Raw genomic sequence first — 16825 nt, 5'->3', positions numbered from 1 at the left:
ATGCTACCACATTTACAAACGCAACTTTGCGGCGAGCTCACGGATCACTCCCTTCCAGCTCCTTTTTTTTTTTGCACAAGATCTCTGTGCTTAGAGTGGAGAGACGAAACAGAAAGCACAGCGGCTTATAAAAACTGCATACGGTAACCCCCTGGGTTCGGTTCAACACGGAGCACTTCTAAGCGCTCCTAAGGAAAAATTAAGTTCTACCTTCCCCGGACATCGGATTCATATATTTGAAAAGAAAACTTATTTACAGCCACCTGCTCACAGATGCGGCTACTCCGCCCGGGACAAGCTCGTAAGGAAAGTACCGGGGCTGTCAGGGACAAACAGGGCAAGGCAGGGCAGGGCCGACCTGAAGAACCCGCCGCACCCGAGTTCCACACGGCACCCAGGGGCAGGACGCTCCAGAAGCGTCTCGGCGGGCAGCTGCGGGGGAGCTGCCCCTCACGGGCGCTGGTACCCACGGGCCGCCGGCCCAGCCCGCAACGCACGGCCGCCCTCAGGGCCGCCAGGTCCGCAAGCACCTCCGCGGAGCGCCCGCGCCCACCCTGCACTCACCGCGCCGCAGCCGCCCGCCGCCAGGCCGACCCTCTTCACCAGCATGATGCAGCCGCCCCGCCTGGCGCCGCCGCCGCCCTCCCACGACGGCTGCGGCGGCGGCGGCGGCTCCTTCTCCTGCTGCTGCTGCTGCTTTGCCGCCCGGTCCCTGGCTGGTGGCGGCTCCGGCTCGGGGCTCATGTCGCTGGCAGCATGCCCCTCCCGGAGCGGCCGGGCCGGGCCGCGGCGGTGCAGCGGCCGCCTCCGCCGGGCTGACGTGCGCGGCCCCGCCCCCCGTGCGCCGAGCCGCCCCCGCCATGAGGCCGGCTGCCCTCCGGAGTCGGGGGTGGAAGGGGCTCCTGAGGTCATCGACTCCAGCCTGCGACCCAATGGGCACTGTCACCGAGACCTGAGTGCCACATACCATCTTTCTTTAAACACCTTCAGGGTCAGCGACTCCGCCACTTCCCTGGGCAGCCCATTCCAGTGTCTAGTCGCCCTTTCTGTGAAGAATTCTTCCTAATGTCCAACCAAAATTTTTCCTGGCATAGCTTAAGCCTGTGTCGTCTTGTCTTGTCTCTGGTTACCTGGGAAAGAGGCCGACCCCACCTGGCTGCATGCTCCTTTCAGGGAGCTGCAATGATAAGGTTCACCCGGAGCCTCCTTTCCTCCATTCTAAACATCCCCACTTAACTCAGCCTCTCCTCACAGGACCTGTGCTCCAGACCCTTCACCTTCCCTTCTCTGGACGCACTCCAGCACCTTCTTGCCCTTGATCTGCCAGAACTGGACACAGGAACACATCTTTCCATTTGGATATACTGCTAGAGTCAAGCTGCTGCTTTTCCTCAACTGGTTCCTCATCTGTCCTCTGCTAAGCACCAAGCTGGTTACAGGATCAAAATTTTCAGTTGCTGGAACAATAAAGTTTAATTTAAAATACAGTGTTTTGTCAGTGTATAACAAACTATATACCTCCTAAATATACTGCATTGTGAAATTTGTCTTCTACGATTCATTATCCAGTAATTTAACAAACATTCTTTTCTATTGAAGTAGTTTGCATTGACTTACAAGCTTTTCTTTATATGAACATATTTTAAAACACTATTTTGTTTTAAACACATCACCATTTTAAGAGGAACACCGATTACTGTGAACTAAATGGGTACACCAAATTATTTTTCTTATTATACAAGGATTAGTAAGTCAATATGTATTTACATTTACTTGCCAGCCCAAGCCAATTGTGTATAGAATTTGATGCTTGCTTTCCACTCTTTTTTTTTTGGTCTAGTACCCTAGAAACAACAAAATGTTTCATTTTTCAAAAATTGTCCCCATGAAATATAGTAATATTTTTGATCTTTCAAGACTCACTATTTTTGTTCTGACTTGAAAGGCAAGGGACTTTACCATGTACAGTTTTCAGTGTAGGGTTTTGTCATTGGTTTGTTTTAGGTTTTTTATTGACACGCTTCCAAAGGATAAGAATTTTTAAAATTCAAACAGATTCCTCAGTTAGAAAAGTATGAATTTATAAGCTGGATGTATCCGCCAGAAACCTACCTACCACATGAGGTTCATGTAGAATCTATTACTTAAATTCATCATTGTATTTTGAAAATTTCACCATTAAAATATTTACATATACCACTGAAGTAATTAATGTACTTCATATGCAAACTAATATCAAATGATCAGCTGTAATGGCTATTGATTTGAGCTACACAGGCCACTACTTTATGTCTTTGTTGCATATGGAATTTAAAGCTAGAACGGTTTTGTTCACATGCTGAGCTACATATATAATCCTTATTAGGACCTGGTTATCCAAACAAGTGGAAAAAAAGCAGAGGAATAAATACTCAGTTTATGAAGAGACATTACTAGTACGTTCCTCTCAGTTCTGTGCTCTATGCTTTTTAGAGCATTCTTAGCAATATTTTTAAGCTGTCTGGAGGGGTCATTAATAACAAAGATATAGAATTTATTAGAGAATGCTATTCAGCTTAATCAAAACTATAAAGAGTTGTAAAAATACAACAAACTTGAGTGACTGTTGAAATGTCAGCTGTAAGTGTTGGTAAGTGAAGATAAGTCTTTTTGGGGAAAATAATTCTAATTAGTCACTGGGTTTGTAGATTTCTAATAAGCTATTTCTACTTCAAAAAGATACTGGAAACTGTATCGATAGTTTTCTGAGGTAACTTATATCTGGCAGTAGCTAGTCACCTGCTTAGAGATAATAAAAATATTCTCTGAAATTTAAAACTGTACTTTATCTCAGCTTAGGTATCTGCAAATTTTTTGTGTTTTAATACATTTTTTTGTAGTTAATGGAGTAAAATTTCCTGGTTTATTGGAGAAAAAATATAAAATATTGACAAAATATTCATTATAAAAATATGAACCAGATCTAATTGTTTTTCACATAGTTTAGTGAGGTTTTGTGAAGAGTAAACCACCTGCAACACTGTTTTAACAAAATATTTCTAAGCAGAAAAACAAAGTCTAGGATTAACAAAATTGCCTAAAAGTGGATCATATGCTGATCTTAATAAATCGTGGCCAAGGAGGATGCCGTTGGGATGGCTGGATTCCTGAGGTGCTGTCCCTGCATCCACCCGTGCCACACTGCCCTGTGCTGCTCTTTCACAGACACTGCTGGTGCTCAGAGCAGCATGGTGCTGGGGACGGACCACAGGGACCAGGCATGCTGCTGTCCTGGACCTCAGGTGCCAACAAACACCCTGCACACAGTCCTGAGTGCCCTCCTGAACAGGGAGCATTCTGCTGTCACGGCAGGGCATCAATGCCAAGGGGCTGGAAGGCACTGAGAGCTCTTCCCAGGGAGGGGTAGACATGGTGCATGGCCAGCGTTGGTGTGCGTGATGCTGCTGGCCTGAGCTGGATGCTGCTCTGTGGGTCAGCTGGGCCCAGCCTGCCTTGCTGGGGCAATGCTCAGCTCTTGGATGTGCTGGGTCATCCTTGGTGTCCATGTGACCACCCACAGCAGGGATATGCTCTGAGGTTGCTATTGCCTCTCTGTGGGAGACTGAACTGAACTGAGGCCAACTTGAAACATTCCACATTTGTGGAGACCAGGGAGCTTTGTTGAGGCCTGTTTTGAAGATGGAAGAGTTGTGCTTTTGACTGTGAAGTGTCTAACCCCTGATGTGATAAGTCAGTATGACTGATAGCATGACAAGAGGCACCATCCTGTCTCCACAGGATTATTTCCTATTTCACTCGAAGACTAAGTTGTCCTCCAGTGCACAAACCACTATCCCTCCCCCCATGCCCCCTGCCCCTCCTCTTACTTTCCCATCCCCTCCTCTCTCTCCCACCACCCCCATGCACACCTCCCCAAGTACCAGGAACATTGATTTGTGGTCTGAGGGTCATATGGCTGATGGGACATATGTTATCTTAGACACCCGTGTTATCTTGGGCAGCTGTGTTTTGTCAGGCATTCCCACCTGAACCTGACTATAAACCAAATAGATTTTGTGTTCAGCAGATTTTCCTGGGGATTTTTCCCCACCAGTTCTTTGGTACTTCTCCCACCACCCAACAGATCAGTTCTGCTGCAACCACTTTGTCTGGGATTGCTCAGCAACCAAGTCTTGGTGAAGGGCCTGAATGGGTAATGAATGAGTAATGAATGAGTGGATAATGAGAGCTTCACAGTCTTAAGGTCTCTATTTTTTTTACTTTCCTTTTTTCTCTTCACACTCTTGTGCTTTCTCTTTCTTTTCCCCAGTGCATGTCCTTGGGTGATGTTGTTGCATTTTCATGTTGCAATGCTTCCTTGTTGTTACATTAATAGAGATAATACTAACCAAAACTGCTACATACCTGTTTTCTCTTGCAACCAAATTGTTCTATAATAAACCCTACATATGTATATTTATGAACACCAATTATTCAGTGGTGTTTCACCCCAAAGGATCTTTTAACAAGAACTTAGTTTACCCTGGCCTTCTGCAGCACTTGTGGCTCTCTCCCAGTGCTGCTGCGCCCTCATCATCTTTATGTTGAACCAGATCCTGGCCTGTGGTCTTCCAACACATCTCAGGACACCTGGCTTTTTCTTTAGTCTTCCCACCTCCTCAAGGGCACTGGACATTTTTGGTTGTCTTCAGACATCTCATTGGACAGCTCTTTGCATTCCCAGTCCTCCTCCTCAGCCCAGGTCCCTGGCTCACGAGAGACATCACTTTCTGCATGTTTTGGATGGCCTCTGTCCTCTCCAGGCCTGAAAGCTCTGGCTGCCTAAGGTAAAGAAATTAATCCACCTGGTAGATGAGAAAGGGGAGAGAAAGGAGTTCTTGAAAAGGTCTTCCACGTGTTCTTAACATGGTGGCTGGAAGAGCACTTGGAACAGGCTGCCCAGAGAGGTCATCCTCTCAGGATACAGTCCAAATCCACTTGTACACATTCCTCTGTAACCTTCTCTAGGTGACCCTGCCTTTGCAGGGCAGTTAGACTAGATGACCTCCAGAGGTCGTTTCCAGCTATTCTCTGATTCTGTGATTTGCATGGTTTGCCTAGCTCCCACCAGCAAATGTCTGCTGGGCACCTGGCAGTGGTGGCCACTGGGACAGGAGATGATGGGACTGCAGCCATGTGGCATCCCAGGAGGTGAAAGACTCTTTCCCCTTTCCCATGCCATCCCATCATGTCCTTGGTACTCACCTGCTGGGACTATCATTGAGCTGCCAAGACAATGTGAGGGACACAGGCTGGTCCTCACCCTTCTCTGCAGGAGCTCCTTCTCCAGTCTGTCCTGTTGCCACTGCAGGGTAACTTTGCTCCAGTGAGCCCTCTGCCTGGGCCAGGTCCAGGTGCTCCTCTGCAAAGCCTTCATCCTCAGGCTCAGCAGTCTTCTGAGAGGCTGAAAACTGGTGTCCTCTGCTCCAAAAGAATCTCCATTGCTGTCTTTGGCATCTGCTGCCATAGACCTGCAAGGGCCATCCAGGGAAGACACTGAATCCTGAAGGAACTACCCTCCCCAGAGCCAGCATCCCAGGGCTCTGTGCTCCTTCAGTGCCCTCACAAGCCAGGACAAGGCCCTGGAGCATCATGGTGGCCTCTGGGCATAACAGATCCCAGCAGCCGCTCCCAGTGCAGGTATTCCGTGGCACTGAACCCCAGACAAGGTGTCAGATAACGGTTGCCACAGCACATAATCCATCAGTTGTCATTTTCACAGTATGGGAGATAATGCTATCTTGGATAGGAAATCATGGTGCCAGCTACTTTTAGAAGTACAGAGGATCAAGGTGAACATGACCTCTTGCAGTGGAGTGCAGCAGCTGTGCAACTTGGCTGCTGGGAAACTTGGCTGCTGCTATCTTGCTTTATGGAGGGGTTTTACCAATCTTATTTGGAGCACCTTTTAAGAAGTTTGAAGTTTTTGTAATGATAACCTGCATTCTTACATGTATTAATCATGAAGGCATTCACTGAATGGTTTTGGTTCCAGAAAAAATTTAACATACATGTTGCCACACAAGCCAGCAGACAAGAAATAGAGATCTACAGACCTTGCACTCTTTAAAGAAGGACAGAAAAGCTGATTTACCTGTGATTAATGGAAATTAGAGCCCATGTAAAAGAAGTCTTGCTGTCTCAAGGATTTTCATGCTTGTTTTAGATACACAGTACATCTGTGATCATGGCCAAGTTGAGAAAGCTGAGTATGGCCTGTCTCTGAGCATGTCCAACTACTATGGCTTTCAGTGGGAGCTATGTGCCTGGGTAGGCAGACATAAAGTTGCACTGTGATTGGATTCACTGCAATTGTTTTAGTGAGGTTAAAAGGAGATTCAGCTCAAATATTCTCAACTTGAAATTAGTATTTTTTGGAGGTGGAAATTGGTAACTGTTGTGTACAGCCCAATTCTTTATATGTAAAAAGAAATATGATTTTTTATTATTTTAATTACATGCTTCTAAAATTTTGTTGGTGCTCTGGCATGTATAATATTCACGGAAGAGTTTACAGAACTTTAGTACCTGTATTTGGACACTTGCTTGTTGTCACACATCTTTCATTTTATTTTAATACAGAAAAGAGACAGAAATCTCCCTACCCATTCAGTTTTTACATTTATACAGGAAACTGCTTGCAATATCTTAGTCTTCTGGTTGCAGAGAACTTATGGTGTCACACAAAGACCAAAATAAAGTTGGTGCCTTCAACCTGTGAAATGTCCTAGCACGGACAGAGAGAATAAAGCAAGGGCAGCACAAGCACCAGGTCACATTGACCTCTCTCCTCCTGATAAAAACAGTAGAACAGCATTTTACTCACTCAATAAGAATAGTAGAACAGAACAACCTTTATTCTTATCGAGGACCCCAGAGCACAACTGCTCAGCTTTAGAGAAATAAATAAAGGATGTAACTTAGGAAACAGAAGTCATGCAAAATGCTAGCAGGATGCTAGCTCAGCTCTGTAAGTCTGACAAACTAGAAGTTATGCAAAACAAAGATACTGTGCCTAAAAGCAGGGGGTAGAGGAACAGCCACCTAAAAAGGACACTGAATGTTGAAGACAGATCCCAGATAATCATATAAGAACTTCCAATAACAGGTGTGACTATGTCAAATAAAGTCGAGGAGGTGGGGTTAGCTAATGAATATGTAATCAGTGTGTATGAATGGAGGAAGCATCCCCCAGGTGAGCAACATGCTGCAATAAAAAATTCTTGCTTTCTGGTACTCAAAACTGCATTAGAAAGTTTCTATCTGGCCAATTTCGGTATCACTGGGAAACTCCTTGTGGGTGGGTGAGTGAGGCGATGGTGCTATGGCAGCTGGGTGAGCTGTGCTGCTTCAGAGCTGCTGATTCATCCCATCCCATCCCATCCCATCCCATCCCATCCCATCCCATCCCATCCCATCCCATCCCGTCCCGTCCCGTCCCGTCCCGTCCCGTCCCGTCCCATCCCATCCCATCCCATCCCATCCCATCCCATCCCATCCCATCCCATCCCATCCCAGGAGGCTGTGCATGGCTCTTACTGCTATTTCGGATGTCCTGTGTAAGATAAGTTTAAAGTCAGCAAAGGCACAGCCAGTAAACCCTTGTAGGCTGGAATCTAACATGTCTGTGTGTCTTTTTCAGGTACAGTTTTTTCTAATTTTTTTATATATCACAGAATAGTCATAAATATACCAACTCAAACTTTTTAGGACTGCATGGATTTACCAAGGGCAAATTATGTTTGACCAAATCTGATAGCCTTCTATGATGACATGGCAGATGGGTTGACAGGAGCAAAGCAGTAGATATAGTCTGCTTTGACTTCAGCAGAGCTTTTTACAGTGTCTCCCATAATATCCCCATCTCTAAGATCAGAAAATGTGGGTTAGATGAACAGACAGTGAGGTGGATCAAGAGCTGGCTAAATGGCAGAGCTCAGAAGATTGTGATCAGTTGGAGGCCTGCAGTCACTGGTTTTCCTCTGGGATCAATACTGAGTCCAATCTTATTCAACTTGTTTATCAACAACCTGAATAAGGGGATAAAGTGTACACTCAGCAAGTTTGGTGATGATATGAAACTGGGGAAGTGACACAACTCAAAGTTATGCTGCCATTCAGCAGGACCTTAATAGTTTGGAGAGTTGGGTGGAGAGACACGTGGTGAGATTCAACAAGGGCAAGAGTAGGGTCCTGTACCTGGGGAGGAATAACCCCAAGTGTCAGCAGCTCTGCAGAAAAGAACAGCTCTGCAGAAAAGGCTGTCTGCATGAAAAGGACATGGGAGCATCTCTATAGAAAGAGACTTGGGAGTCTTGGTGGATCACAAGCTGACAATCACCTGGCAGTGCCCTTATGGCCAGGAGGGTCAAGAGTATCCTGGGGTGCATCGGGAGGAGTGTGGCCAACAGGTGTTATGATTCAATGGATGTTGAAGTCCTCTGCCCAAATTAAGGTACAAATGAGACCAAATGTGCAACATCATCAGTTCAACAGTACAGGCTTTATTTTGCAAAATAAAAAAAAAAATGGGAGAAGGAGAAGAGGAGATATAGTGCAAGTAGAAGATAGTTACCATCATGGATGCAGGATCATGCCATGAGTCGTCAGTGCCCTGAGCATCTTCTGGTGCTGGATACCCCCTGACTCAGTCCCTGAGTAATTTTTATGTAGTACCTTATTTGCTCAAGCAGCAAAGGTAGGATTGGCTTTCAATTTCTCGTTGGTAGGAGTAGTTGTCAGTTCCTTGTAAGCCTGAGAGGGAAAGGAGGAATGGCTCTGTCTGTCACTCATGCTCAAGTCTTAATCCAATGATCATTGAGTTCTGCTCTGGGTGTTATATAGCATACAGTAGTAGAATGTTGCAGTGAAAAGTATCAGTTTCTATCCTGCCTAGGCAAAGACAGAACTGAAATTATTTATTTTGTTGCTTGTCCTTAGGGTCCGCTAATGTTTCCTGCAGCAAGTTTTACAGCCAAGTATTTGTTTAAGGCATATACTACAAATGTCATTAATTCTTTCCTTACTGCAAGCTAAGGGAGATGATCCTGCCCCTCTACTCGGCCCTGGTGAGGCACATCTGGAGTGCCATGTCCAGTTCTGGGCTTCTCAGTACAAGAGAGACTTGGAGCTCCTGGAGAGAGTCCAGTGGAGGCCACAAAGATTATTTAGGGTCTGGAGCATCTGTGTTACGAGAAGAGACTGCAGGAGCTGGGTTTGTTTAGCCCTGAGAAGACTGAGGTGACATCTCATTAATGCATATAAATATCTCGAAGGTGGGTGTCAGGAGGGTGGTGCCAGTCTTTTAGCAGTGTTCAGTGACAGGACATAGAGCAATGACCTTAGGCAAAAACACAGGAGTTTTACCTCAACATGAGGAAGAAATATTTTACATTGAGGCTGGCAGAGCTCTTGGAACAAGCTGCCCAAAAGATTGTAGTCTCCCTCTCTGGAAACATTCCAAATCCAAGGAATGCTTGGATATATTCCTCTATTACCTTCTCTAGGTGACCCTGCCTCAGGTCAGTTGGACTAGATGACCTCCAATGGTCACTTCCCTAACAATTCTGTGATTCTGTGATTCTGAATGCTCAACAGTGTTTGAAAATGAAAATAGAGATTTTAAAATATTAGGAATTAGCTAGATGAGAAAGAAGATGAAAATACTACAGTATGTCATGAATCCATGAAGTCTTTGTGCTGTTGTATCCCCATCTCAAAAAGGAAGCAATTAACAAAAGAGTCAGGGAATAGCTTTCGTACATGAGAGATAACAGAGGGAAGAGAATAATACAGTAGCAGTTATATAATCCTGACTGGCATGGAGAAAGTGCTGTCATTGCTTGATATTCTGTTAGGCAGGAAAAGGAGGCATTAAATGAATTTACCAAGAAACAAGTTTAAAACCAACAGAAGCAAGTTTTCCAGTCTAATTGTAACTAAATCATTAAACTGATTTCTGCAGGATATTTTTGTTAAAAAATTACAAGTTGCTTAAAAGATAATTGCTTTATGGAATAAAACTCTACTAAAGGCTATTAACCAGTACAAAGTCTTCCAAGCTGTTGGCTGCACAAAGGGGGTGTTTGTCAGGAGGCCCTCTGCGGTTGATCATGTTTTCTACTATCTGCATAAATATACAATGTCTCCAAACAAGGGTAGGTGGAAGTTTGGTGCAGCTGTATATATCTGCTCTTCAGTTTTAAATCTAAAGTCTTAACAGTCTTACAGACTCAGAACCTTTGAAACAGAAACAACAATTGCACGGTCTGACCAACTTTCCAAGCAGTGATTGGTCTGAAAAAAGTATAACTGCCCATCCAGTTTCACTGGATGTGTTGTTTAAAAAATTTGTGATATATTGTACATCAGTGCTGATAACCGTAATTACTGATCAAAAATACCAAAGATTACAGAATCATTTGAAAGCATTATGTTGTTTGGGTCAGCAGAGTTTGTGAAAGCGATCTCTGCAGCTTGTGAGAGTGCTCTGTCTTGGCAGGGTGCTGATGAAGATAGTCTTACTTACAATAGAACATCAGAAAGGCTTCTATCAATGGCACAATAGTGTGTGCAAGAGATGGGCCAGCTCATTCTGCAGCACAGGCACTTGCCATGGCTTCTGCCTTGAGGCTGAGATATATGTTAGAGTAATGTGATAAACTATGAGAGCTAGGGACCAGAAACACCCTTCACTCTCTCTCTATATGTCAAGAGTTCTCAGTGAGAAGAGTTTAGAACAAATACTCTTCAATTTCTTTGTGTCATTAAAAACAAGGAACAAGACCAGTGGAATATGTTCATACTGCAATTTAGCTCTGAACATTGCAAGAATTCATTACTGTTTTATTCAAATTCATCACAGCCTAGTCCCCAGCATTCACTACAGTACAATAACGTTCTTTTTTGCTCTTGGATCCCCTTCTGATTTATTCATTTCCATGAGGGAAGACAAGAAAATTTTGAAGGAAACTCATGCAATAGAGGTACTCTGAGGACCACTGACCAACACTGTTTCTCTATTGTACTTTACTACCTATAATCAAATATCTCATAAACCATGTTTTTTCTGCAGTGGTGCACCAAGTTTTTTTTAGAGCTCATGCAGGTAATACAGTAGATAGCTTCCTTACTGTGCCAGCCCTTTGTAATTGACAAGGTAATCATAAAAGTAGCAAAGACAGAATCCTTTACTGAGAAATCTAGTGTAGACAAAACTTGGGAATCTCCCACTTTCATTTGATAGTCTTTACTAACACAAAATACTCAGAGTAATGAGAAGATCAAATCCTATCAGTTATTTAAAAGAAGTCCCACTAGATGGGGTTATAGTTTCAAAGGAAGAATATTTTCTCATCTGGTTTGAGGAAGAGCATTTTTTTTTTCTGCTTCATATTTGTTCAAATTGGCAACTTAATGCTGTGAAGTTAGATATGTTGTCTTTTTGTTTTCAGTTCACCAGCAGATTTTTTTGACCATTTCTACATTCAGCACTGTTGTAGCTTTTTCTGAATAAATTTTTGAGGTGTTTGGGGCAGTGTTGCCACTGTTAATAGATTTAAGTGACTGAAATTTGTTCTTGTCATTGCTGTCCCTAGCATTACTTCAGTATCATTTTATATGCTGCCACAGAGAATTACAGAAGAAGAAAACGAACACAAATCATCTTAATTTGGCATTAATGTTTTGGGTGCCATAATCTATGAACTGTTTGGAACAGAGGTTTTGTTTGAATTGTTTGGAGCAGAGAAAGAAAACTTTTTAGCACAGGGATACTGGGTATAAATGGGTTTGAATTCTTCTGAAGTCAATACTAAATAATTACATTGAATATAAGTATTAATTATTCTAATAGTTGTTCTTAGATCCTTGTTAATATTCAGTTTTAAAAGAAGTTTCTCAAATGAGAATTCATTAAATATAGTAATAACCAAAAAAATCCATGCACAAAAATCCATTGAAAACAAATCAAAATTAATTTTTGATATTATCTGGTTTGTGATTATTTAAAAACTTGCATTAATACTCTTGTACCATATGTTTGTTGTTGTTATGCTTAGAACACTTTAATTCCTACATCAGTTTAATTAATATTTATAAGAATGCCTTGCATTTTACACTTTAATAATGATGATAGGAATCTCAAGGGTCACTCTTGTTCTAATGAATTTAATTGAATTAGATTAGTACTAAGTCATTTCTATCTATGATTTTTGATACAAAAGACAACAAATGAAATTTATCTTTTAAAACCACTGGAAGAAAAAAAAGTGTGGGGGAGGTAGGACCTGGGCAAGGACAGGAATGCAGAGAAATTAAGAGTAACCTGTTGCTAATATCAAATGTTGAGAATTCCAGTAAGGGGTATTAGAAAATCAAGTATCTTTTTAAATTATCTAAAACTTATCAAAACTCTGGTTTTGGAAGTGATTTAACATCTTCCTTCCCTCACCATAGTATGAGTTTTAATTTAGTTCAAATTCTGAGAAAGGATTTTCTGACTTTATATTGAGCCTGTAATTAGTCAGCCTTTACAATAGGAGTGTAAACAGCAGGTGTGACAAATGAGAAGATTAGGATGAAGGAAAAGAAAAAATAACAAAGTGTGGGGGTTTTATACTGCACTTTTGACTCAGTGAATCTCAATATTTGAACTTTATCTTTTTTTCCAGCAAAAGAGATTTCTAGCTTGGGAATTATCAGGAGTGTTGTCATTTACTGTATGAAACAAAAAAAAAAAAAAAAAAAAAAAAAAAAGCATAATGAATATACAGTGATAACTTGTTTTCTTCTGAGTTCTTTAGGTGAAATAATTGAGCTCATTAATATAATTCCAAACATTCTTGCTGAACTTAAAAATACTTTTTTCCCCAACTTATTCAAAGATGGCATTAGTAAGTGGAAACTGGATTATGGGGCATTAGAGACTGTTGAATACTGAGTTACATTATGTTAATTTATATGGCACTTGCCAGATATCTTCCAATTTCATGTATGCTTTACACTATAATTCAACTCTGGTGAAACTTTTGTTTGTGCTGCTAATTTACTTAACTCATAAATAAATAATTCAGCTTTTGCTTATACATAAGAATTTTTCTTCTCTGTGCTCTAATCTTAGAATTATTTGGAAGTCCCTTTTGCAGCTTTTTTTAGATCATGCATTTTGTACAGTTATAGCACAATTAAGGAATTTAGCATTGTGGTTTGTTCAAAATTTAGTTTTGTATACAAAAATTTATCTGCTCTTACTATAATTCAGTGTTACTTGCATCATGAAATGTGTGTATACACACATCCAGAATAAATGTAGAAGGTGTTTGTATGGTGGTTTCTGTCTTTTTTGAATGAAGCATCCCATAGCCACATACCATTTTACTTTATTGGTTACAGGAGAATAGATTTACTAGCCTTCAGGGAAACTAAGTTTCCTTGCTGAGTCAGAAAATTTGTGTTTAAAAACTATTTTTCACTCTGTTAAAGAAAAAAGAGTTGGATACTGGAGACTTGTTTCTGTCCACAGCTTGGGGGACCCTCCAGCTGCCCGTAGGACCACGATGCTGGTGGTTTCAGGATACTAGATAGATGTAGAGGCATGGGAGAGGCTGTTTCTTTATAGTTAGGTAAATATCTCTGCAGAAAGTTGCAACACACCTTGGCTGAGTAGCAAAGGAAGAAGAGGGCAGAGGATCTGCTCATGTTCCTGTCTAGGGCTTCAGCTGTCAAAACAGGAGAGCCACTAATGGAAGCAGCCACGCTCTGAGGCTGCCAGCCTCACACCAAAGCCACCCATTACCTGTCTCCACGATGACCAGAAGACTCCAATCTTGGCAGAGGAATGAAAGAATGGAAATAAAGAAGTGTAAAATGACAATGTCTTCATCAAGAGTGGTTGACACTACTGATAATGTTTTTGGCTGCAGCATATTGGTAATTTCTTGCTTTTTGCTATCAGTTTTGGAAATAAATTTCAATTTTATTAGTGTTTAAATTATCACTATAAAATAAATATACAGCCATAATAATTATCACTATAAAATACATATAATATAATATAATATAATATAATATAATATAATATAATATAATATAATATAATATAATATAATATAATATAATATAATATAATATAATATAATATAATATAATATAATATAATATAATATAATATAATATAATATAATATAATATAATGTAATATAATATAATATAATGTAATACAATATAATATAATGTAATATAATATAATATAATATAATATAATATAATATAATATAATATAATATAATATAATATAATATAATATAATATAATATAATATAATATAATATAATATCCCATTGTAATAGTCTCAGACTAATCCATGAGGGGGATTAAGGAAACCAGGAATCCTATTTGTGTATCAAAATGTTATAAGCTTTCAGTCTGTAGAGGGATGTTGACATCAAGGACAATGCAGACAGGGGCCACGTGGGAAACCTTGTTGGCTCACAGCAATACTTAAAAAAAAATTGAGCCACTATTTAGAGGTACATAAGGTCATTTAGCTGATTTCTGATGGGAAAGGAGTTAGAAGAAAGTTTTTCTATGTTCTTGTTTCACTGCCTACTCTGCAAGGGAAAAACACCTTCAGTGATGCTTCAGGCATGAAGTGAAATCAACTGATGCCATATTTCAAAGACGTTTATATATCAGTGTACTAGGGTTCAGACCTTGAGATCAGTTGGTAGTCAAAGTACAAGAATTGTAATGAAAATGACCACATCATTAAAACATGATTTCATCAAGTGAGGTCCAGTTTGCAAAGATTATGGAACATTTTTAATTTTCATGTTCTATATTTTAAAATTATGTCTACTAAACACATGTATGCCTCTCTCCTGAGTTGTTTATGACATTTAGTAGTAGAAATAAATTGTTTAAAAGTCCTGAAGAATCCTTCTCAGCAGAAAAGGGCAGGTTAGTTACGGTGCCGGGGCTAAAATCTCAAATGCAGGACTTCAAACTTCAACAGAAAAAGAGAGATGGTGCTTGACCTCTATCAACACAGATTCCACATCATTTAAGCTGAGTTAAATCATTTAAGATTAATTTGCTGGCTACACGTGGAGGTTGGAAGTCAAAGCTCAGCCATAACTGTAGTGGGTGTTGCTTACTTGCTTTATATTATAACAATCATTCAACCCCAAATAGCTGCAGTTTAACAGTTTGCAGAAGCTTGTACAATGCAAAAGATAAGCTAAAGAATATAGGACAGTCAATTTGATTTACATGATAAAAGCCAAGGTGGCAGAATGTACTTAAGCCTGAATTTATTAAAATTCCAGTGTATGCATCTGTGTACCAGATATTTTCTCTATTGAAATTTCAGCTGGCATTACCCTTAGCTACTTAACTAGATCTTTTGATGATACTACTGTTCCTCTGCTTTTCTGGTGTGTAGCAAAAGTTTCTTCTACTCATATTAAGTAGTAGAAAAGCCATTCTTAATGTTTTGACTTGTCTGTGTCCCCAACCCTTCATATTGCATATGTCACCAATTAATAAGAAGAATCCTTTTTACTAAAACAATGAAATATTAATGATAACAGATATTTAATTTGTTTGAAAAGGCCTAGAGGTTGAAGCATTTACAGCATTTCACTTTGAATGACAGATTCAGATATCCCCAGGCACTGCAGAGCAGTGTTTGGTAGCTTTCCACAACAGGAATGGTCATACCAGCTACTGCTGCTCTCCCCTTGACTCCAATTTCCCCAGCAATGTCCTATTCAGAAAATAACTGGATCCAGTGTTAAGTTTTTAGTGCATGACCATATAAATACCTTGCAAGAGTATATCTTCAGCCTTTTTTTCAGGTATTTTAGTACTATTCTTTAAATTACTGATTATTTTGAAATCCCTCTTTTTCTTGGAAGAAAATTGCTCTTAAAATACTCACCAGACAAACATTATTACCAGTAGATAGTGATTAACAAAGTAGCATTTTAAAGAGCCAATGTAATTAATGAAAATTTATAGCACGCTTAGTAAGTATAGCTATATAAGTTCCAGGTACAGGGAAATTGTGAATTCTAGTGGTATTATGTATAATAATAATATATATAGTGTCTATTATGTATGGTACTTTCTGAAAAACTTAGTTGAGAATATGTGTTTCCAAGTACAGAAGAGGTTAAGATTTTGTGGAGTCATTTATTTTCCTGGCAGCTGTATTTACACCTATATCAGATCTCAGAATTCCCCCTTGTATGAATATTTGTTTCTCTTTCACACTCTTTTGGAGTTTTTTGTTGCTTTGAATATGCAGTCTTGGATCTTGCCTCCTGAGCTTCAGAAAGGATTAAAACCAAGGCAGTTCTAGAACTGCTTAAGTATGTGTATATTCTAGAATCGGTTCAGAAGCATTTTGCCTTGTGCACAGAATTTGAGTCCTCTCTAATTTTGGCCAGGTATAATGAAAGAGGAAAAGCAGACATTTTGCATGGGTTCCCCTTTCCCAGTTGCAGTTCACAGAGTCATGTAATAAATGTTACAGCAGCTCAGCTTTTCTCCATGCTGCTTCCTCTTCAAATAATAAATTCCTTTTTCCCAGGAATAAAACTGCTGTTTCAAGGGTTTGTTTCAAAATATTCTTCTTCACAGTCCTCCATAACAGGAAATTCAGGGGAGCAAATAAAACCAGGCATTTGTAATTCTTTTCAGGCAAATGAAGGAGTACTCAATACCCAAAGTGATAGCACTTATGACTTCTTTCCTTCCAAAAAAGGAAGCAAAAAGGGAACCA

At 40.6% G+C, this 16825-nt stretch overlaps 1 protein-coding gene across 2 annotated transcripts in view; it reads right to left on the bottom strand.

The window, feature by feature from the left end:
- MFSD14B (major facilitator superfamily domain containing 14B) overlaps positions 1-817 on the bottom strand; it is a 30421-nt gene extending 29604 nt beyond the window's left edge. Inside the window, exon 1 of one of the 2 annotated variants that reach the window (XM_056513130.1) lies at positions 565-817. In XM_056513130.1, coding sequence (XP_056369105.1) covers positions 565-744 — 180 coding nt within the window. In that variant the 5' untranslated portion in view covers positions 745-817. The remainder of the gene's footprint in view (positions 1-564) is intronic. The other variant, XM_056513132.1, reaches the window with a different exon arrangement.
- Between the last annotated feature and the right edge of the window lie 16008 nt (positions 818-16825).

Source organism: Oenanthe melanoleuca, chromosome Z (genome assembly GCF_029582105.1).
Source record: "Oenanthe melanoleuca isolate GR-GAL-2019-014 chromosome Z, OMel1.0, whole genome shotgun sequence".
Lineage (NCBI taxonomy): Eukaryota > Metazoa > Chordata > Aves > Passeriformes > Muscicapidae > Oenanthe > Oenanthe melanoleuca.
Note: the sequence above shows the minus strand (reverse complement) of the source record. Positions and strands in the feature narration are given on the sequence as shown.